The following is a 21,936-nucleotide window of genomic DNA, read 5'->3' on the forward strand; positions in this document are numbered from 1 at the left end:
TGAAGAAAAACACACATGAGATCATAATCCAAATGACTGTGTCCAAATATTGAGAACCACCAAACAGCCAAAGGAAATGAAGCCCTGCGCTAACGTGTGAAAGGAAGAAATGTTGCTGAAATGCTTGGGAAGACAGAGGAAGACAGTGAGTGAGCCCCCGGGGGCTGGGTGCGGGACAGATAGGAGTTTGCAGCTGGGGAGGTGGCTGGAGGGTTGGGGCTGTGGAAGAGCCACAGCTCTCCATGCAGCACCGGCACCCGGCAGTGCCTGCCAGCGGGCGCTGGCTCCGCAGCTCTCTCCCCACGGGCCTGCCGAACGCACCCCCCAGCCATCCAGATCTATCAAGCCCACTGGCAAGAAAGGAAAAAGGAAAAAACGTACTGGTAGATGTCACGCGAAGAGGGGGCAGCGGTGGGTGGACAGCTGGCGGATCTGACGAAGATCGCTGCCTGCTTACACCGTCCACACTTACAGAGTTTGTCTTCCACAGGGCGTTAGCTGAGGAGGCTGTCTGAACTGCACGCACACGCACATGCACATGCACACACAGGCATGCACACACACACACGCACGCACAAGCACAGAACAAAAACAGAAACAGAACACTGCATTATTGATCCTCTCCCTTTTAAATTGGTAAATATGACCCTTCTAGAGTAGCATTAAAAGATCACAAATAGAACACCAATTTTTAAAAATTCTTGTCTCTGATTTGTGGAAGATAGATACTGATACACACTAAACCAATGATGCTTCTGGGAAAATTCCCAGCTGGTTTTCTCAATCTTACTGATTTTATTTCTCAAATATAAATACTATTTGAAGAGGGAAAGGAGTAACCACAATGACACATCCTGAGCATTGCACTCGGGCTATGGAACGTCTGCTTTTCTCTCCCACCCATTAACTCCTCCCCCTGGGCCCATGAGGTCACCGCCTTGCACAGGGGGGCACCTGTCCTCAGACAGAGCAGGTGGAGAGAAGGGTGCAAATCAAAGACATCAGGTGAAAGGCTCTCCCACCTCCCGCAGACATATTTCTGTCTAGAAGTCAGCACAGATGACACCAAGCAGGCTCAGGTGACACACCAGGGAGACGGCATTGCCTTGACCACAGTCCTTCCTCTGCCCCACAAAGCTCTTCTTCATTGAGGGGTGTCAGCTAGGTGCACAGAGGTGACTCGTGCCTGAGGCTGCGCATGGCCCACACAGCGGGCTGGGCTGGAGATGAAAATGGGCCACACTGCACAGGGCAGGCCCGAGGGCCCAGAGGGAGCCTTCGCACTTCTGCCGGGGATGAGTTCTGCCCTGGTGCAGGGCATGACGACGACAACTCCCATTTTTATTTGTGTGTGGAGACTTCACGCTGGACCAAGTGTGGACTAGACGGAGAACAAGGGAGGCTGTCGGGGAGGAGGGGTGCAGCAGGGATGAAGTGCAATCTACATCATCAAAGGAAGAAATGAGGCAACCACAGGAATCGCAAAAAGAAATGGGAAGAAAAAACCCCAAACCCTCTCATTCCAGGACTTTAGGAAAGCAAGAAATAGAGATAAAGAACTTTCCATTCCTTTCATATGACCCAACAGAGCAAAGTCAACTCTTTGCTCACATGACACACAGTAAAAGCCACTAATGGGGTGGAGATGACCAAATCATTCTAAATCTGGACTTACAAAATTAATACCCATTCACAGGACATGGGAGGAGGATGGGAGAAAGCAATGAGACGGCCCCACAATGACCCAACCACCACCGCTGCCCTCACCGGCCTTGACCCACCCGGCCAGCCCAGTGAGGGTGAGGGAGGAGGCGGCAGCTGTGGGACTGATCTTGCAGCTTCCTTCCTTGAGCCGGGACCTCCCACTCAAGCCTGGCTGCGGACACTGTCTGGGATGCAGGCACACATCTGTGAGGGGTTCTGCGGGAGAGGTGAGCAGGTTGGTTTCTAGGGCAGGTTTGCTCCTGAGGGGGGTATGATTCAGTGACCCATCGCCCTTCTCTGGGCTCCCTGAGTGACGGGGCAGCGCTGTGTGTGGGGGTCTGCGAGTACTCAGAACAGCGCAGGGAGGGGGGACCCAGCCACACTGCCAGCACAGACCCAGCGTGGTGGTCTGCTGCCATACCCCCTCCTCCGCCCAGGCCTCGTGGCTCTTGCCACCACCCCTCACCGACACTCCCCTCGCAGGGAGCAGCTGGGACTTATTTTTGTGACCACCAGCAGCCCACAGCAGCCGCAGCATCTGGACGTCTGCGGAGGCTCCTGTCCCTCCCCACTACGGGAAGCCCTCTGGAGGCGGCTGGCCATGGCTGGCAGCACCAGCCCAGGGCTGGGCCGGCCACTTGCTGGACCTGCCTTCACGGAGGGTAATGACCAGCTGGCCTTCAGTGCTGGGCAAATTACTTAACTTTTGGGGGATTTGGTTTCCATGTATATAAAAACAAAATTATCACCCGTTGAGTCAAAGTTGCTATGTTGTGACAGTGACTGAGCTAAGTGTCGTAAGCTTTGGCAGGTAAGGCACTGGTAGGACCCAGAGGGACTATTTTGTATTTTTACAATTAGGCTGAGCAATGCTCCGTAAATTAGCGTCTTTTCATCCTTCATTTCATGGGGATCACAAACATAAGAAATAATCACAGGTGCCGTAAGCTGGCAAGTGTAGGCAGGGGAGAAAGAAAAAAGGAAAGGCTGAAGGCACAGGGAGGGGTCATGAGTGGAGAAAAGCCAAGAGAAAAGGACCAGAAAGAAGGTCTGCAGGACAACACCTCAGGGGCCAGCATCGGGAGCTGACCCACCCATCTTGGGCCCACCCTGGTGGAGTTCCTGCATCACCTGAACCACGCAGACACCACATGTCTGCCCAGAACAGGAATGAAGTCAAGATACCCTACCACCACAGGGCATCTTAAGGATGATGGAGCTCCTTTAGGAAGCAAACGACATAACTACAAAAGACCCAAACAAAAAAACCATCCTGACGCTGGCCCAAATGTCTTCTAGTCAGGGGCAAAGCAATGACGAACTTCCCAAAGCAAAACCCCAAACCACACTGCTCATGCATCAGGGTGGGGGTGGGGGGGCTACCAACAGCTCAGTACCTTTGGCAATGTTCCGCGGGGGGAGAGGGGGGGCGCTGGCAGTGCCGGGGGCTGCAGGCTGGGCGGGGGGCGGGCTGCTGCCCAGGATGGCTCCGTACGTCTCGTTCTGCAAGATGCTGGGCACGAAGCTCCTCTGCTTGTCCTTGGCCAGGCTGGCGGCGTCTCTGGCCAAAGACGCTGCGTTAGACTGCAGCTGGTTGGATCCCAGCTGGTAGAAGCTGACGGGCCGGTCTTCTCGCCGACTGGGACTGGGCTGCAGAGGGGTGGTGGGCAGAGGTGTGTGAAATGCAGATACACTGACCGCTTAGTCACAGCGTTCAACCTACTGGTGACAACCTCATGTATACCACTTCTACTTGGGCATGGTGCATTTTGGCTCTCAGCTGTTACATGAGAGCTGCAAGATTTAAAACTCACTCTTATCATGTCTCTTAATGGAAGCATGATTTACAATTTACAATCTCCATTCTGTGAAGGATTTAAAATATAAGCTATTTCATCTTTAGCAGCAAGAGTTATCTCAACCTAGCTCTGCATTTCCTCTTCATAAACACGCTCTCTTAGATTACAGAACAGTATAGCTGCTCTGGGCACCCAGCTGCAATCAATCCCCAACAGCTATATGGCTAATTCAGGGGAGATCAATGTTTTCTTCCCATGTGAACTGGAACTCTTGAGATTCCACTAACTCAGGGGCAAACCACGGCCCATGGGCCACTATCTGTTTCTGTAAATAAAGTTTTATTGGAACACAGCCATGCCCAAGCATTTACATATTGTCAAGTTGCCCTGGCAGAGCTGAGTAGTTGCTACAAAGACTGTGATGTTTTAGGCCCACAAGCCTAAAATATTTACCATCTGGCTCTTTAAGAGTTTGCCGACCCCTGCTCTGCCTGAAAGTCATGCCTGGAATCACGATTCGGGTAAATCAGAGCTAACTCATATTTCAAATGTCAGCCTTCATTCTAACAGCTATGATCCGGAGCAATTAACCTCACTGACCCTACTTCTCACCTGTTAAATGTTAAATCTGTTATAACTTTGCTTCTCTGGCACAACTCAGGTGCTTCGCAGGTGTCGTTGTCAGCTGTCGCACCCCTCCTCCCCTCACAGCACCACCCGCCCAGTTGAGGCTCTGGCTAAAACAAGGTTCAAACCCAGCTCAGGGGTGCCGAACTCAAGGGCTGGTGGCTCTTCACACACATTTAAAGTCCCAGCAGAGCCCACGGCGGTTATGAACCAACTGGGCCATCCACTCTCTGCTGGAAACAGCACTCGCTGCTGGCCTTTCACTGGGACTGTGCCAGACGCCACCAGCCGTGCCACATGCCCACATGCCGGGCATGCGATGTGCGCTGGATGAAGAGGCACTTGCTCTGGGGGCGGGTGCTTCAAATCTCTCCTTTTTTAAGGTAGGTAGTATAAAACTAGTCTGCTCTTCTCACTTTGATGCCGTTTTACAGCTAACTCGGAAAAGAAATTTCTTTCTTTTTTTTTTGCTGAGGAAGAGTCACTCTGAGCTAACATCCGTGCCCATCTTCCTTTATTTTGCATGTGGGACGCCTCCACAACATGGCTGACGAGTGGTGTAGGTCAGCGCCCAGGAGGCAAACCCGCAAACCCAGGCTGCCAGAGCAGAGTGTGCCAAACTGAACCACTACGCCACGGGGCTGGCCCCAAGAAATTTCTTATTCTAAGAAACAGTAAATACAGATGTTAACTGCTCCATAAACGACAGTCTAGTAGGTGTCATAAATGCATAAATATCTAACTAGACATCCTCAATACACATCAAGACATTAAATTCCTATAGTAAAAATAAAAAGCTTGACATGGCATTCCCCACTAATTCCCACAGCAGCTACAGTGTAAGTCTGACAAGTGAAGAGGGCAACCTCCCAGGGTCCCCCCAAGTGTGCAAGACAGTGAGTCATGAGAAGGGAGCTTGACTAGAAGGCAAGAGCCCTCATTCTAGCCCTAGGTTGGTCTCTGAATCCTGGCTTCACTGTGGGCCAAGTGCCCCTCTCTCTCAAGGCTTCAATGACCCCATCTGATAAAGGGAAGAGCTGGACCCAGTGAACTCTAAGGGTCATTTAATGATTTCAGTGAAGGTCTGAAAGGTCATCTAGGTGAACATGATCACTGATAACTGGGGGAACCTGGCTCTTTATCACATTACCCATAGTGGGGGAGCTTCCTCTAAAACCCACTAGAATCAAAGGCCCTCCCCCATCTCTTTCCTTCATAGCAAAAGGGGAGCAGCTACCTACGATTACATAATCAACATCCTTTAAATTCACGTGTGTAGGTGCTGGGAGACAGGAGGCAGTAGCGGGAAGGGTAAAACCAAAAACCTACACCTACGGAAATCAATGGAAGCAAAAGGTAAACTATATTTCCTACTCTACAAAAAAGCTTTCTGCCCTAATTACAGGCTAGGACCCACGCTGTTCTGAATGAAGCTTATCATAACTCTTAATGTTTTACCACCTGGCACAGACCTGCAATTTCTCATCCATGTCGTCATCACTTTCATCCAGGTCTTCATGGAGCAATCGCCATTCATACTCGACATGCACGTGAGAATTAAACCTTCCAGATAAGGCCTGGGTCAGCTGAGAAGAACAAAGGATTGGGGGTGCTGCTGCTCAGGTGCTCAGCCCTGTGAAGTGGGCAGCCACCGAGATGTCCGGGAGACAGCAGGCGGGCGGCGCGGAGAGGAGGGGAGCATGCTGGCTGGGGAGGCAGAGCACCCACACTCCAGCATGAGGCCAGCTACTTAAATATCTGGGTCTCAGGTTAAGCACCCCCCACCCCCAACCCCCAATTCACAGAAGACCTTGAAACTCAAACCTGGTGACTCCCATTAAGTGATCTGTAAACTGTAAAGTGCTATATGCAGGCAAGGGATATCTGAGATATAAAGGATGATGGTCAGTCTGCAGGTGCTGACGACTGCACCTGGGGGCAAACTCAACCTGAGGAGAACTAATGTGTCCACAACTGTTATGCCGACCTTTCTCGACTAGCACAAGAGAAAAGCCCTGAAAAAAATGATGTGAATGACTATTTTCTTAATTCTCTCAAGGAAAGCTGATAGCCAGTCCCATTCTAGATGCACAGAAGTTAATTCATTAGACACGATGGGTGTCTTGGCACATTAGGGCTTAATTTTCTCCACCGCCAGATAGTAGCCATGCGACCTTGGGCTAACTTAACCCTTCTGTGCCTGTCTCCTCATCTCTAAAATGGGGATAACAGCAGAAACCACGTCATAAGGTAGTTATCAAGACTAAATGAGTTAACGGACATAAAGTGCTTAGACTAGTCCTGTTACTTATCCTACACTTCTACAGCATTTATTGTTAACAGCTCTATTTATTGAGCACTGAATAAGTGCCCAGTGCTTTACACTCAACAATAATTCTCACAACAACCTTGCAAACTGGTACAGCTGACTCCACTTTACAAATAAGGAAACAGCAGAGAAAGTTGGCATGACTTTCCCAAGTCACAGTGGTGGAGCACCACGGTGAACCCAGGTCTGCCTGACCCCGGTGGGCTCTGCCCACTGGCCACACTGCCTTTTCTTACAGAACAGGACAGGAAGAGATGGTGCAGAACAACTCAAGTGATTTGGGGTTGGGGAACAAAATAAGAAAGCCAGCTCTGGTGTGCTGGTGTGAAGGGATGAGCTAACAGCTCACAGATTCCAGAGGACAGCCAGAGTTGGGGTGGCCTCTGGCCTCTGCTGCACTCATCCTAGACAATGCCAGGGCCTCTGTCAACAAGACCAACCAGCAAATGCCAACTTGTGTTCCAAGTGCCACTTCGATGGGGATGGTCACCTCCTGTCTAAAGACTCCCCAACATGCCTTCTCCAAGTCACCCCATTTGGACACTAGGATCTGCCCAGGACCCATACTGGGGGGGCTCGCTTAGAGGAAACCCTCCTCAAGGAGGGCGGGGCAGGAAGGACGCTGGGTGGAGACTCACCAGCTCCTCGCAGTGCTCATGCCGGAGGCGCTTGGCGATGTCCAGTGGCGTCTCTCCCGACTCATTAGCTAAAAGGCAGGGTGAGGAAAGGAGGCATTTCAGCAAAAACAAGCAAAGGTCTGATATCGAGAGACAATTAAAAAAAGATACAGTGAAGCAGCACTAAATGAAACTGAACAAAACTAATGAAAGCCACAGTTGGTTTGACCCGATCAGGGCGAATCTGTCTTATAATCATACAGAATTGCAGCAGTTTACAGTCAGCAAGATTTTAAAAGATAAGGTTTGAGCTAATCATGAAAATAAAACCACTGAAGTAGCCAACTAATGAAAATCAATATCCAAACCATAAGTTGTTGAATATCCAAACCATAAGTTCACCATAACTCTCTAACCAAGAGCACTGCTAGTCTAGTTCCAGGCATCCGACTGTAATAAACTTTACACCTGCTTTGAAACAGTCCGTAAATTTGAAGTTGTATTTTCTTCTAAATAAGCCTCAGTCAATGAGGTTTGACTATTAATTTTTATTTACTTTTTATTTTTTATTTTTTGGTGAGGAAGATTAGCCCTGAGCTAACATCTGTGCCCATCTTCCCTTTTATATGTGGGACTCCTGCCACAGCATGGCTTCATAAGTAGTGCAGAGGTCTGCGCCCGGGATCCGAACCTGTGAACCCTGGGCTGCCGAAGCAGAGCATGCGAACTTGACCACTACGTCAGTGGGCTGGCCCTGATTATTAATTTTTAAAAATGAAACTTGGCTCTCCAGCAGGTGTGCTTTCTTTCTACCCTCTTTGCTCTCTGTTCAACAGTTCTTCAGAAACACTCTCGGGGCCAGCCCCGTGGCTTAGCGATTAAGTGTGCATGCTCCACTACTGGCGGCCCGGGTTTGGATCCTGGACGCGCACTGACGCACTGCTTCTCCGGCCATGCTGAGGCCGCGTCCCACATACAGCAACTAGAAGGATGTGCAACTATGACATACCACTATCTACTGGGGCTTTAGGGAAGAAAAGGAGAAGGATTGGCAATAGATGTTAGCTCAGGGCCGGTCTTTCTCAGCAAAAAGAGAAGGATTAGCATGGATGTTAGCTCAGGGCTGACCTTCCTCACAAAAAAAAAAAAAAAAAGGAAGAAAGAAAAGAAAAGAAAAAAAAAAGACTTTTGTAAAAATAAAAACAAAAACAAAAAACACTCCCTCATGACACGGTCACAGCCAGGTGCCCTAGGATAGACTTTGCCTGACAGGCTGTCAGTACGTCATGGTCCCACGGGGAGGGAGGGCTGAAGGCCAAGCAGACCAAGGGTCCCTTGTGGTGGAGACTTGGTGCCAATGAAAGGAGGGGCAGTGAACATGTCTCCCACCGGTAAACCTTCGAACCCAGAGCCAGGAAGGGGTTGAGTCTGATCCTTGGTGGGGGTTATGTACAGGAGGGCAAGATGCCCCAAACTGTCCAAATTCACCTCAGCATCAGTGACAGCTGCAGGGCCCATCCTCTGCCTCTTATAACCCACAAAATGCCTGCGAATGATGCAGAGTCTATGTGACAGGTGGAGGCAAACTGCTGATAACTATGAGAGCACAGCAGCCTTACAGAACAGGCAGGGAGAGGCCCTTCTCTTTAAAGAGCAGGATTTACTTCACAGCTCTGAAGAGCCCCCTGTCTGGACTGTTTCCAGCGGCAGCGCAGGGACTGCAGACAGGAGACAGGCCGGCAGGCCCCCCCGGACCGCCCCTCACCGATCTCGATGGAGGCCTTCCCCCGCAGCAGGAGCTTCAGGCACTCGGCGTTGTCCGTCAGGCAGCAGTAGTGCAGGGCTGTGCTGCCTCTCCCTGTCTGCTTATCCAGGTTCCCGCTGGCCGAGAACAGCACCAAGAAAGAGAAAGAACAGTGAGTCACAGGCCAGAGGCCCAGGGACTGCCGGGGCAGGGGACTAGGGCACGTGAGCAGGAGAGACGGCAAGCCATTACTCACTGGAGGTTTCTCTCAATCCTCCTACGAGGTGGGTGGGACACAGCGCCACCCCATTTGTGTGGATGAAGCGGCCTTAGGGCCATCAGGGAACCGACAACGATGGCAGAGAAGGTCAAAAGGGGAGAGGCACCCATGTTGCTGCTGAGCAGGGGCTGAGGGGATTCATCCTGCCCCCTGGGCAAGCCCTGAACCACTGGCATCCCTCCCGCTTCCCTGTCAGTGTCCAGAGGCCACAGTGCCCGTCTGGGCATCAGGAAGCCTGTGCAACTTGCCCTTCCTGTCCCACAGAAGGACGGGGGTGAGCTTTTTTCATCGTATTATTGACATTCTTGCCAATGGAAGGGGAAAAGCCACTTTTCCCAAGTCCAGGGTCCCAGAGCTCCTCTGAATCTGCTCGCTCCTGATGGCCCTGAAGACAGCCCGAGGGGGAATCAGGAGATTCCAAGTCCTTCCAATGTAAGACAAGACCAGGTTACCCCACAAAGGCACGCACGCTCCTCAGATGTGGGACAAGCCAGTCAATCTACCAGTGGAGGCAGCCCTGAAACTGAGACTACCGTCATTCTGAGGAGGAGGGACAGTGGGACTTGGTGCCACCTGGACAGACAAGTGGGGACAGGAGAGTGACCACAAGGGGATACCCACTGCTCCCAACAGGACAGAACCAGCTATGCCTTCCATGTAAAAAGGAGCCTCATTTTCTGATCTCTCCTCTCTTCCTGCCATCCTCCCTCCATGCTGGAAGAAAAGAAACCAGGACTTCCCTTCTTCTGCCCCTTGAGAATTTACACTGAGGGAGGTGGCGCCATTCAGCCACTTAATCAAATGTTCACTGAGGGCTGGCCCCGTGGCTTAGCGGTTAAGTGCACGCGCTCCGCTACTGGCGGCCCAGGTTCGGATCCTGTGCGCACACCGACGCACTGCTTCTCCGGCCATGCTGAGGCCGCATCCCACATACAGCAACTAGAAGGATGTGCAACTATGACATACAACTATCTACTGGAGCTTTGGGGGAAAAAAAAGGAGGAGGATTGGCAATAGATGTTAGCTCAGGGCCGGTCTTCCTCAGCAAAAAGAGGAGGATTAGCATGGATGTTAGCTCAGGGCTGATCTTCCTCACACACACACAAAAAAATGTTCACTGAGCCCCCGCTAGGCTCTAGGCGCTGGGTGGGCATTCAGGCTCCATCAGAGGGCAGGGCCGTCTGCACAGCTTCCACTGTTGAGTCCAGCAAACCCTTAGCTCCTGGGGAAGGAGTTGACCTGCCCCAAGCTCCTCCACCTCTGGCCATTTCTCCCTCCCCTCCGCCCCCACCAGGAAAGGCAGGGAAAGGCAGAAATGCAAAATATCCCCTTGCTTTTGCGCTGCGGAATGTTCCACTCCATTTGGAGCAGTTTCAGTGACTTTTAACCAGCACCTCCCCCTCCAGTACATACACCCCAAACTATGATCAGGGAGTCAGGATACGTCTTGACAGGTCTTTATGCGTGGCCTTCTGCTGCCAGGCAGGTAACGCCCCTGAGTGAGGGAGACTGCACCCAACAACGGGGCTACTGGGCCGGGGTATGCTGCACACGCACATGCTCTCTACAGGCAACTTCTAACTACAAAAATAAAAACAACTTTTCAAGCCAAACACAACGTCCACAACCCAGTGTTGTGGTTTACAATCTTGGCTTACACCAGTGGCTCAAGTGTATCTTTGTTAAGAAGGGTAAGAACCTCTCCCACTGCTCAGGACACCCTGACTGGGTCTTGTGGGACACCCACCTCACAGGATAGCCCTTGGGCACAGAGGGTGGTCATGGGGGTCACAGCCAGTCTGTTTCCAGGGGCTTGGAATTCAGCAGACGTATCGACCTGTGTCTCCCTGAGCCCCGGAGACTAGAAGCTGGGTCTTGAAGATGCCACCAAGGGTGTCACTCCTCACACTCCAGGGCCTTTTGGGATTGCACTGGCACATGCCACGCCTGGCAGCACTTTTCCTGTCCCACAGTTCATGTTTAGACCTGGGAAAATTCCAGCATTGTGGCCACACAACTGAAGCAATGAGGCAGCGCCTGACTCCTTCCTCAGAAACACCGAGGAACAAAATCCAACATTACTCCAATTTTAGAACACCTACCTGTTCTGAACTAAAAAGTCTACAATGTGGAGAGAAGTCCGGTCCACGGATCTGACTGCAAGATGGAGGGCAGTTTCATCTGGCTCCTGCAGACCAAACAGAAACATTCCAGATTCCAAGGGGAGCATTCAATTTTGTGTCCAACATGAGTGAAATCGTGAATCTCTCTTCCAAAAGCCTTTTATCCTTTCCTTCAAAAAACTTATTGCTGATGTTAGCTCAGAGCCAGTCTTCCTCAGCAAAAAGAGGAGGATTAGCATGGATGTTAGCTCAGGGCTGATCTCCCTCACCAAAAAAAAAAAAAAAAACACGTATTGCTGGGCTGGCCTGGTGGCTCAAGCGGTTAAGTGCGCGAGCTCCACTGTGGCGGCCCAGGGTTTGCCGGTTCGGATCCCGGACGCACACCGACACACCACTTGGCGAGCCATGCTGTGGCAGCGTCCCATATAAAGTAAAGGAAGATGGGCATGGATGTTAGCCCGGGGTCAGTCTTCCTCAGCAAAATGAGGAGGATTGGCACATGTTAGCTCAGGGCTGATCTTCCTCACAAAAAAACAAAACAAAAAACAAAAAAAAACTTATTGCTAAGATATATAGTGTCCCTTTAATCTCCACGGCAAACTCTCTGCCCACAGGAACCCACAGTGTAGAGCCTGGTCATAGTCCTCCTTACTCTATGGGCAATAAGGAGAAATTCAGAGGTTTCACTTTAAAGCCCTCTCAATCTTTCTGTCCCTGTATCAACAACATGAGGTGTTGCCTATAAGCAGGGGTCTCAGTTCAAAGACTCTAGAAAGGTTTCCCAGGCCTCCTGTAACCCAGTCTCTTATACCTGCTCCCTGAATAAATAAAATGTATATTTTTAAAACACAGTTAAAAGTTCTTGATTCTATACTTAGGGTTAAGGCCACCAATGCTAATACCCAGAAGGTCGTTAATTCATACTAGGGGGTACATGACTACCACTGCCTTTTCTGAAAGTAAGTTTTGGCAGGTGAGGGAGAGACCAAATGAGGGTTGTTTTGGGTAGGTGGGTGGGTGAGAGCTGGAGGTGAAGGAAATATCCACGGAATGGGGAACCTGGGGCAGAGGGAGGCACTCCCCATTCTGACTGCCCCGCCCGCTTGGTCAGCCAGGGCCACTCCCTCCTCCTCTGGCGGCCACACAGCTCAGAGCTGAGCACGGCCCTGGACCCTGCTGGCTTGAGTTCTCGCTCAGCCTCAAACACTGAAGAGTAAGGCTCCATATAACGTGCTTAGCTGCTAAGAGGTGATCCCCAGCCCCATGCGTCTTTATGCTGAGGGTAAGGAGGTCTGAGGGTGCAGCCACAAGGGCACCTGTAGAAGAAAATTAGGACACACTGCCCCGTGACACTGCTGGTTTCTTGTGGACCTCATTCTGACAGTAAGGCCCCACCTCCTTGAGACCCCACCCTCTAGACAAAGTTCCCTGAGGAAAGTAGGGGATGTCTCCCCCCTCCCGTTCCCTTAGAGGGGGAGCAGGTGGGGAGCGGTGCCCAGGTTATCAGAGCTTTCCTCCCAGCGAGGCCTTGGGGGCTGCTGCTGAGGCCCGGCTGCCAGCTCCTCGTGTGCCCAGGAGGCGCTAACGCTGCTCATGGAAGACAGGGCTTCTCTCAGGGTGCTGGGGCCTCTGGGAAGATGCTCCCTCACCCCAGTAGATGGGCTTCCTTTCCAGAGCCAGCATTACATTTTTGGTTTAAGAATAAACCACCAATTTCAGTTCCCAGAACTCAGAGCTGTACCTTTCCAGAGAGTTACACGACTTAGCATTTCTGATTACATTGCTTTGCCACTTTTTCCCCCTCTTTCTTTTCTTTTCTTAGAAGTAGCAAGCCACACTCTTACATGTCCATTGGCCAGTGGGATTTTCTCTGTAAGATCCACACCATCAGCGTACGCTTGGAGTAATCCAAAAATATCTCTTGTTTTGACGGCCTCACAAAGGCTGTGGAGTTTTGCTGCATTATCCCCATGTTTTTTCCTTGCGTATTTCCTCTCAATGTACTTGGCAGTGATGTAGTCCTTTCTTGCATTCCTGAAATTACACATAATTGCCTTGTAGATGATTAAGGGCCTCTCTTCAAATATATCCAACATCCATTCATCTATAACAACTTTTAAAAAATCCTGCCCCCACCTTCCTTGTAGAAAGCACCAGCAGGAAAACAAGGCAGGGAAGCAGCTGCCACGTGGCTCTACCGCAACCCCTGTGTTCACTGCGACATCTCAAGCACTTTCAGGAAGCACTGAACTCCCCTAGTTTCCAACACAAGAGGCAGCAAGGCCCAGAGCAGGGGTCCTGGGGCCTCACCCGGGTTCCAAGGGCCAGACGCATGACTTACTCAGCACACCTGCCGCTGCAGCCTCATCTCTCCACTCCATCTCCTGAAGTTCTGTGCTCCAGCCTCACCAAGCTGTCTCCCTCGCCACCGCATGCATATCTCATGCCTTTGCTTACCCAGGTCCCTGTACTTGGCATCCTTTTATGCCTTCTCTTGTGGGTAATCCACATGCCTTCAACATTCGTTCATGGGTCACCTCCAGGCCGCCTGGCCTGACCTCTTTTAGAACGCACTCTCTCTGTTGGCTTGCCTGCCTGCCCGCCCACTGGGGCTGGGAGAAGACCACAACTTCTCTTTCAAGGGCACCATGCCTGGGAGAAAAGGTACTCACAACACATCCGATGAACCAATACGAACCATCGACCTTCTCCATAGCCTATTTTCCAGCCTTTACATCGCATTGTGTTTACAGACTCCACCTCTCCAGGGAGCGTGGAGTGGCAGCAACTCCGGGGGAGCCAAACAAGCCTGGTTCAAATCCCGCCCCCAACACAGCCCGACAGTGTGACTTCAGACAAGTATTTCATCTCTTTAGGCCTCAAGTGGTCTTATTTGTGCAAGTGTGCATGACATATCCTTGCGGAACTGTGAGAAGTACATGAGTTGACACATTTGCTGAGCACACGGTAGGTCCTTAGGACCTTAAAAAGTGCTGATGAACTTAGAAGATGGAGAGCAAGAAAAACAGCAGCTCCTGGTCAAGAGGACTCTCAGCATTTACTCCAAGGTCCTTAACACACAACAGCAGCAGCAATAAAAAACAAGATTTTTGAGAGACACAGTAAACGCTAAATTCCCTGTGACCATCAAGTCAGAAACGTCAAGGAACAACCCAAATACCCATCAGTTGATGACTGGATAAGCAAAATGTGGTCTATCCACACAATGAAATACTATTCAGCCATAAAAAGGAATGAAGTACAGATTTATGCTACATCGTGGGTGAATCCTGAAACCATTATGCTCAGTGAAAGAAGCCAGACACAAAAGGTCACAGATTGTTTGATTCCATTTACAGGAAATGCCTGCAACAAGCATATCTGTAAAGACAGAAAGCAGATCAGCAGTTGCCCAGGGCTAGGGGGTCAGGGGGGACAGAGTGGGTGATAGTGAACTTATTTTACCCAACAGATCTGCCAGAAATATAGGGAGAAAGACATGACGGGATGGATCCCCTTGGTTTCTCTTGCCCACGCTTTCTGGAAAGGGTGAAGTGCACTGAAATTTCTACAGGATGGGTGGGGGAGGGGAAGCTGAATGACAAGAAGGTCCCGAATCCCCCACGGGCTGGTGGCCAGCTCTGAGAGGGCACACAGAGCTGGCCATTCAGGTCATTCAGAGCCTGGGCCCTTGGTCAGACGCCAGATCTCACACCGGCTCCACACTTCCCATCCGGGTGACTTCGGGCCAGCTACTCAACCTCTGTAAGCACTGGCCTCCTGGTCACGACGACACCTGCTCACAGGGCTGTGGCAGGATTAAACGAGACAGCACACGCAAGCATGTGGCACAGTGTTTTGGAAACACCAGCTATAACTACTGTGACAGCACGGAACGAGGCGGGGCCGACTGGAACGGGGCAAGTGGAACCTGGTCAGCTCCTTCCAGCTCAGGCACTGCTCACTCCCGCCCTGCCACCAGGGCCGTGCCCACGGCATCTGCTTTGACTGCCGGTCAGTTACTGAGTCCTTTACGGCAGCACCACGGGGGTCCTGGCTGAAGGGCACAGGGTTCAGGAATGGGCAGGTCAACTCCAAGCTCCCAGGAGGTGGGGGGGCTTCAGTCCCCAGAAAGAAACACCACTGCTGACTACCTTACCGAATAAATCCACCACCCGGGTGTTTATAAAATGCAGATTCTGAGTGAATTGTGCTGATCGACTTGTCCATGTATCCCTCCACATGTACAGTTCCCGTGGGCTTACAAGTCGAGTTGAGATATGCCGTCTCATTTGATCCTCACAACAATGTTATCAACTTTTTTTCACCTCTACCTTGCAGAGAAGTAAACTGAAGTCCATCGAGGCGACATTAAATTCTGTTCCCTCAAGCAGCTGGCAAGCTCCCCGAGGGCAGACCCCACGTTACTGGTCTGGGTTCTCCTCACAGGGCCTCTTGGCACAGCGCGATGTGCAAGAACTGCTCGGGGACTATTTAGGCTTGATGACGCGGCCTATCTGACAACCTGTCTAATGATTTCAGCTGTACGGGTCTCATGATGGGCAGCTGGACCAGATAGTTGTCCAGTTTTAGGCAGTTTCAATAATCACTGTGGGACAATCATCACTGTGACGCCCCAAGGAAGGAGCTAGAGATAAAGTGGATCCCTTACTTATTTTTTCAATGTATTATTCATCTGTCCAGGGCTTTGGGTCACTGGAAGGCCGTCCCTACACAAGCTTGGGCACAGAGCACAGATCTGTCTTACGCAACACCGTGCTCCACGGCTTCATGAAGGAAATTCACTGCCACTATGACCCCATCCCTTTGTTTTGAAAGGCGTAGGCTTTTGGAGAAAAGCAATGAACTGAATATAACTATACGTTTGGCATGTGTTCAGAAGGAGGGGCTTCTTACACTTCTGAAGGACAAGGCACGTCTAAGGGTCCTGAATCACAGAAGAGAAACAGCTCTGGGCTCTGTAAGCAGACACAAATCTGGCTGCTTCCCCCAACACTTATATCTCCCAATAACCCCAAAATCCATCTGGGGACTCACAGGCTACAAGAGGGTCTTTGGCTTCCCCTTCAACAGATTTATCTGCAGATGGCGTGTTTTTCTGAGATAAAGCCAGAAATACTACATTCCTTTTCATCAGGAAGTCAAATATTAGCTTATTTAAGTAGGCACAGAGCTGGGATTTTATCCTGGGCTTGTGGACTCATTAAATATGTATTTCCCACCACAAGCAAAATACAGTGGTGGGAAATACAACAATGAGTAAGATGCAATTTATCTGAAAAATATAGGTAAATACTTTGGTATAATACAAAGTGGGATGACAAGCTTGAAAATAGAGCCAAATGCTGCAGAAGCACAGAGTGCCCAGCAATTAATTTCAGCTGAGGAGGTATGAAAGTAGGTGGCATTTTGCCATCACGTTGATCATCTACCCTCATTTTGGAAAAAAAAAAAAAAAGGGAGGCGTAAACTTCCTTTTCATTTGTGCCAAGGTTGGTGGGGAGGGGTCTCAATGCAGAGAACATTTATACTGAAGGATTCCAAGCAGAGAGTATTCATTTTTTTAGAATCATCTAGCCCCAGAACAAACAAATTTTCTGCTCTTATAAAGTACCCCTGGTACTTGGAAGAAATTATTTATCACATGCTTTATTCAAAATTGATCAGTATTACAGCACTTCAGGAGCCTGGTACCTTCACTGCGAGAGCAGGCATCAAACAGGAAATCAAGGTGCCATACTGGACCACGAAACTTCCTTTACTAAACAGATCTTCTAGCTAACCCAGGGAGAGTCAGTTTACCTCTGTAACTCTACAGCTGAAACCTAACTTGAGAGGACCTGAATTTTTCAGGGTATGTGGAATCGGTGTGTGGCACTTACGTTGCATCTGCTGCCCACACCCATGGTGGTCAAGCAGAGCTGCAACATCAACTAAGCCTGATAAGTTTTACCTCATCACCCCACCAGTGTACAATGACTGGGAGGTGTAGGGTGCTGTCTCCCTGGTTATATTAGAGGAAAAGGGCTCTGAGAAGTTAACAAGCCTGCCCAGGTCCCATGATAGGGTAAGGACTGGAATTTCTATGTCCCATACTGTCTCTCTGGGTCTGGGCAAGAATACAGATTTGGAACTCAGATCTTCATCAAGAGAGGACACTAACTCTGTAAGCCTCATGCCTGATGTCAAGAACCACACATCATCCCATCTCAAGGAAATGCTACATCACAAACATCTGCTACAGGACTCAAACATGGACTGACTCTAATCAACACCAACCCAACGCTCACCTCAGATACCTGATACCCGAAAGGGTGCAGACTCGACACGGTGCCTGTTCATTCTTTTGGCTGTCTACACGCCCTTCCTATATTAAGTTACCTAACCCGAGAAAAAGAACACAGATCTGCACCCTCAGCTTCCCAAAGACATGCCCCCACAAAATGGTTTCAAAAATCTAAATTCTCTGCTTTTGCAAAGGGCCCATAAACTACCACCTATTTAAGAGTAAAACCTCTCATAAAGCCACTGTTCACTGTTCCCTACATCCTTTAGGAGGACCGGTGCCATCAATTCTCTCTCAGGCTTATTCCAAAAGAAAAATGTTGTCTCTGTAAATAAGTTTTTCTACTCTCTCTTATCACATATTTCTCATTTCCCTTCACCTGTGAGAACACTTTGATCCCAACTCACCACTCAAATGCAGGTGCTGTTTCTTTTAACTGGCCTGGGGCCCTCTCTCGCTTCTCTTCCTCCTGCCTGCCACACTTTGCATCACACTCTAGGGTAAACCACCCCCAGCCCTCTTGCAGGCAGACAGGCCATTCATCAGTGCTGAAGTCGAAGGGGGCAGCCAGGCACTGCCCTGACCAGTTGGTCTCCCATCCACCTCTCTCCAGGACCAGCGCGATCTAGGGATTTATGCTTTGTTTGATAAGACTAGCAGGAAAATCCCCTGTTGTAAGCTCTGCCTCAATGGGCTAGCTGGATGCATGATGAGGCACAAAAGCTTCTCAATCAGGTTTTGTATCAATAGCAAAATGAAAACAAAAAAATTGTTTTTTGAAGGAAACAACATACTCCATATTGGCAAGGACACTGCGAAAGAGAATGATACATAATCACGTATCTATGACAACTAACCCTCCCAGTGGCTCAGAATTTATGCGGAGAGAACTAAGATGGGAGTGACAGAGGGTCAATGGCAGAGGCAGAAAGGTGAGGGTGCACCCACACACCACCAGCAGAGGGCGACACTCACCATACCTCCCTCACATCACAGAGCGTCAGTGCACAGGCTTTCCTGTGGCCTCTTCCTAAGAAAAACAGCCACACCAAATTTCCATTTGGACACCCAAAAAGTGTGACTTAAGCGACTTAAAGTGACTTAAGAAGAAAACAACTTAGGCTGACTTATTCCCTAAACAAGCAACAACTGACTTCCCCAAAACTTGTCATCCTGCTGCCTCTCAAGGCTCCGGTAACAAGGCCAACCCTGGAAGCAGGAACAGCCAGTGCCATACTTACATGTCGCTACCCGGGCTGGGTTTGACCGCGTCCTCAGCTGGAAGGCAACACTCCATGATCTCATTAAAGCCTGCATTCCCAATATTCTTGGCAAGCTGCAAAAACAAAAGTCTATTTCAGGGTACTCAATTATTAACACATTCCACTGCTTCACAGTACTCAGACATCTGATGATTTATTTAATGGCCACTAAGAAATAGAGCAATAAAGTGGTTTGCCTTTAATAAAGACAGACAAAACCCAAACCCCAAAGGTACCCATAAAACGAGAGTGAGGCAGCTGCAGGCCTATTACAGTGGAGAGTCCTCATAAAGCGTCCCCTGGACAGAACGCCTAGACGGACAGGGAGAAGCAGTAACTTGGTTCAACTTGAGTTTCTTTCCTTACCCACCCGCAAAAAAACCTGCCCCACCTGAAACGGACCTAACAACCTTTATTTACGCCAGAGAGGAGGCGGCTCCGATTCCAGGAAGCCAAGATTCGGGTTCAAAGCAGGGTTCTATTTACTGGCTTTGTGACCAGGCAAGTCAGTTTACCTGAACTTCGATTTTTCATCAGTAAAATGGGGATGATAACCTACCTCGCTGGGTTGTAATAATGATAAAATGGGACAACTGAGGCGAAAGCATTCAATAAACTGAAGCACTAAAAACGTAATGTATTCGTTCCAATGTGAGGTCCTCACTTGCCAATCAACCTTCTGACTTGTTAAAAATTAACACATTTTAATCAATGCTTACTGAATACCAGGCGGCAGATACCAAGATAAATGTCACGGTTTGTCTCAGCCAGGCTACCCTACTGTATGGCAGCCGGCATTCTTCCAAATGGAGGCACGAACACGAGGGGGCTGGGAGTTCCTCAGGAGCAGGGATTCACTCGTCTCATTCCCAGCCCTCAGCTCCGCACCCGACAGAAACCGGTTTCCAGACCAGATTCTTCCATGTTTAATGAAACAAAGAAAACTGAAGGGCAGCACCTTGCACCGTGCTTTGAGAGAACAGATATTTCATTTTCATGTTGGAAATGACGCAATGGGGAGCAGTGATACTTCTGATATTGCTCCTCTCGATGAATTATGTGGATGAAGGGTTAAGGGGGATGTCCCGGGAGTCAAGGCTGCTGCCTGAATGGCCTCTTCTCTCTCCAGGGAAAAGTGGCTGAAGGAACTGCTACAGGGATCTGGGTTAGAGAAGGTCGAACTTCTTGGGGGCAAGTAACATGAACTAGTGAAGGAGAGTGTGAGGATGCTGAAGGACGAAAGAAACGTGGGGGACGGCTTAATAATCTGGTGATGAGCCTTCCTGATTTTACCTTGTCCTTGATAAGCGGACAAAGCTTCCTAGATGGCCAAAAGCAACAAGCACTAACCTACCCTCCTAGGTCCTCAGTCTTGGCCCAGTGGCCTCAAGCCAATGTCAGGTAGCAAAACCCCAGATGCCTTACTGCAGTTTCCCCAGAGACGAGGCTGATGGCCAGGGCAGCACACCACGTCAGGAGGCAGGTGCTGTTGTACAGTGGAGCCAATGGTGGTGAAGGATTTCTTGGGTGTCAGATCCAAAGCTGAACCTTAGTATCTGAGCCCCTGTTTAGAGCCAGGCTCTAATGGCCCCACCTTTCAATATAGTGTGGACACCGTGCCCTAGCCAAGCGCAGTTGTTTTCAGAAGGTGAGCGACAGAACAAGCCACAGCTCCCTCTCTGTGAGCGAGGGGCCCCGATGCCTCCTGGTCTGTGGTAAGCAGATGGGAGAGAGGCGCGAGGAGGAGAATTCCCTGGGAATCAGAAAGCTGCTTCCCTTCTGCTTGGACTTGGCTCGTTTACTAGGGGACAGCTGGTCCAGGGAGCCACCACATCCGTGCGTCACACTCGTCCAACGCAGAGAAACGCGCCACCTCACAGTTTTGCCAAGTTCCAGTGAATCTTTCAGCCTGCAGAGAACCCTTTGGAATCATCAACAAAACAAAAGCATTTGCAGATGGACACTGCAGGGTCATGTCAAGAAAATGTGGGGCCTAGCAGGCCAAGAGAGCAGGAGCCAAGGAAGCAGGAAGGCTGGTGTTAAGCAGCCCCAACACAGAGCACCATCGCCCAGGACTCTGAGGGCTGTGCCGAGGCAGACATGAGGCCAGATGAGATCTAGGAAAGCAGGGTGTTTAGGTACTGCATCACTCAGAGAAGGGAACCCCAGCTGCAGGTCAGTCCACACATGCACACTGAGCCCTCAGGTGTGCTGGGCCCTGGGCATGAGACATGACCCGGCTCGAAGGGAGCTCAGTCTAATGAGACAGAGATGAATTAAAAAGGAAAAGATGTGATGATGGCTGGAAAAGAAGCATGTACTGAGCACTGCGAGAATGGAGATGGCAAGTGTACATCAGCAGAGCATGAAACCCCTCAGCACCCTGAGAACAGGGGCCAGGAACTGCTCGTTTCTGAGACCCCTAGCACCTCCCTATGAAGGGTCCTCTGAGCCAAAAAGAGGCCTTGGATTTTTCTCTAAAAATTGTTTTTAGACTTTGGGGTGAGGATGGGGGAAACCTGTCCCCTGTTTTCACATTTCCAGGTGGAGGGACATCAACTACTGTGACATTCTTCTCTGATTTTACACACCCCAAGGAGAGGAATGGGTAAGTGAGAGAAACGATTCCCCGACCGTGGAGCCCAAGAGAAGAACGGGCGCCCACAGGATGTGGCACTAGGGTCGCTCTGCTCCTCCAGCCCGTGCCTGGGCGGGTGAGACTGAGTCTGAGGCTCAGCAGGCCAGCACCCTGTTACCACACGTGTGAACCACCACACGTGTCAACCAATTTGGCTTCTTTCAATAACAAATCGGACTTGATCTCTCAACCGGTTCCAAATTCGTGTAGGGAAATGGTTTGTTATTTATTGGGCCCCCTCAGATCCCAGAAGGGTGGAAGCCTTCTCGATCACGGCACATCTTTAACATACAAACAGATAAAAGAGGCCCAGGGAAGTGAAGGAACTTGACCCCAGTAGGCAGAGTTAAGAAACGCAGTGAGCTCCAAATTGTTGCCTCCAAAGAAGGGAGCACAGAAAAATACTCTGCAGTGTGCGGGAGAAGTTTATATACCATGTATTCACCTGAGTCTTTAAAAATTCTACTTTTGATATATTTTACCAAGTATATAATACACTTCTTAGT

At 50.0% G+C, this 21,936-nt stretch overlaps 1 protein-coding gene across 4 annotated transcripts in view; it reads right to left on the bottom strand.

The window, feature by feature from the left end:
* The window catches only part of ASAP2 (ArfGAP with SH3 domain, ankyrin repeat and PH domain 2), a 172,403-nt gene that overhangs the window by 13,551 nt on the left and 136,916 nt on the right, over nt 1–21,936 (bottom strand). For 2 of the 4 annotated variants that reach the window (XM_058551836.1, XM_058551835.1), the window contains exons 16-23: nt 18,772–18,866; nt 13,068–13,257; nt 11,203–11,288; nt 8,842–8,957; nt 7,098–7,165; nt 5,603–5,716; nt 3,102–3,354; nt 382–516 (exon numbers count right to left, since the gene is read on the bottom strand). In XM_058551836.1, coding sequence (XP_058407819.1) covers nt 382–516; nt 3,102–3,354; nt 5,603–5,716; nt 7,098–7,165; nt 8,842–8,957; nt 11,203–11,288; nt 13,068–13,257; nt 18,772–18,866 — 1,057 coding nt within the window. The remainder of the gene's footprint in view (nt 1–381; nt 517–3,101; nt 3,355–5,602; nt 5,717–7,097; nt 7,166–8,841; nt 8,958–11,202; nt 11,289–13,067; nt 13,258–18,771; nt 18,867–21,936) is intronic. The other 2 variants (XM_058551838.1, XM_058551837.1) reach the window with 1 other exon arrangement.

This window comes from Diceros bicornis, chromosome 12, assembly GCF_020826845.1.
Source record: "Diceros bicornis minor isolate mBicDic1 chromosome 12, mDicBic1.mat.cur, whole genome shotgun sequence".
Taxonomy (NCBI): Eukaryota; Metazoa; Chordata; class Mammalia; order Perissodactyla; family Rhinocerotidae; genus Diceros; species Diceros bicornis.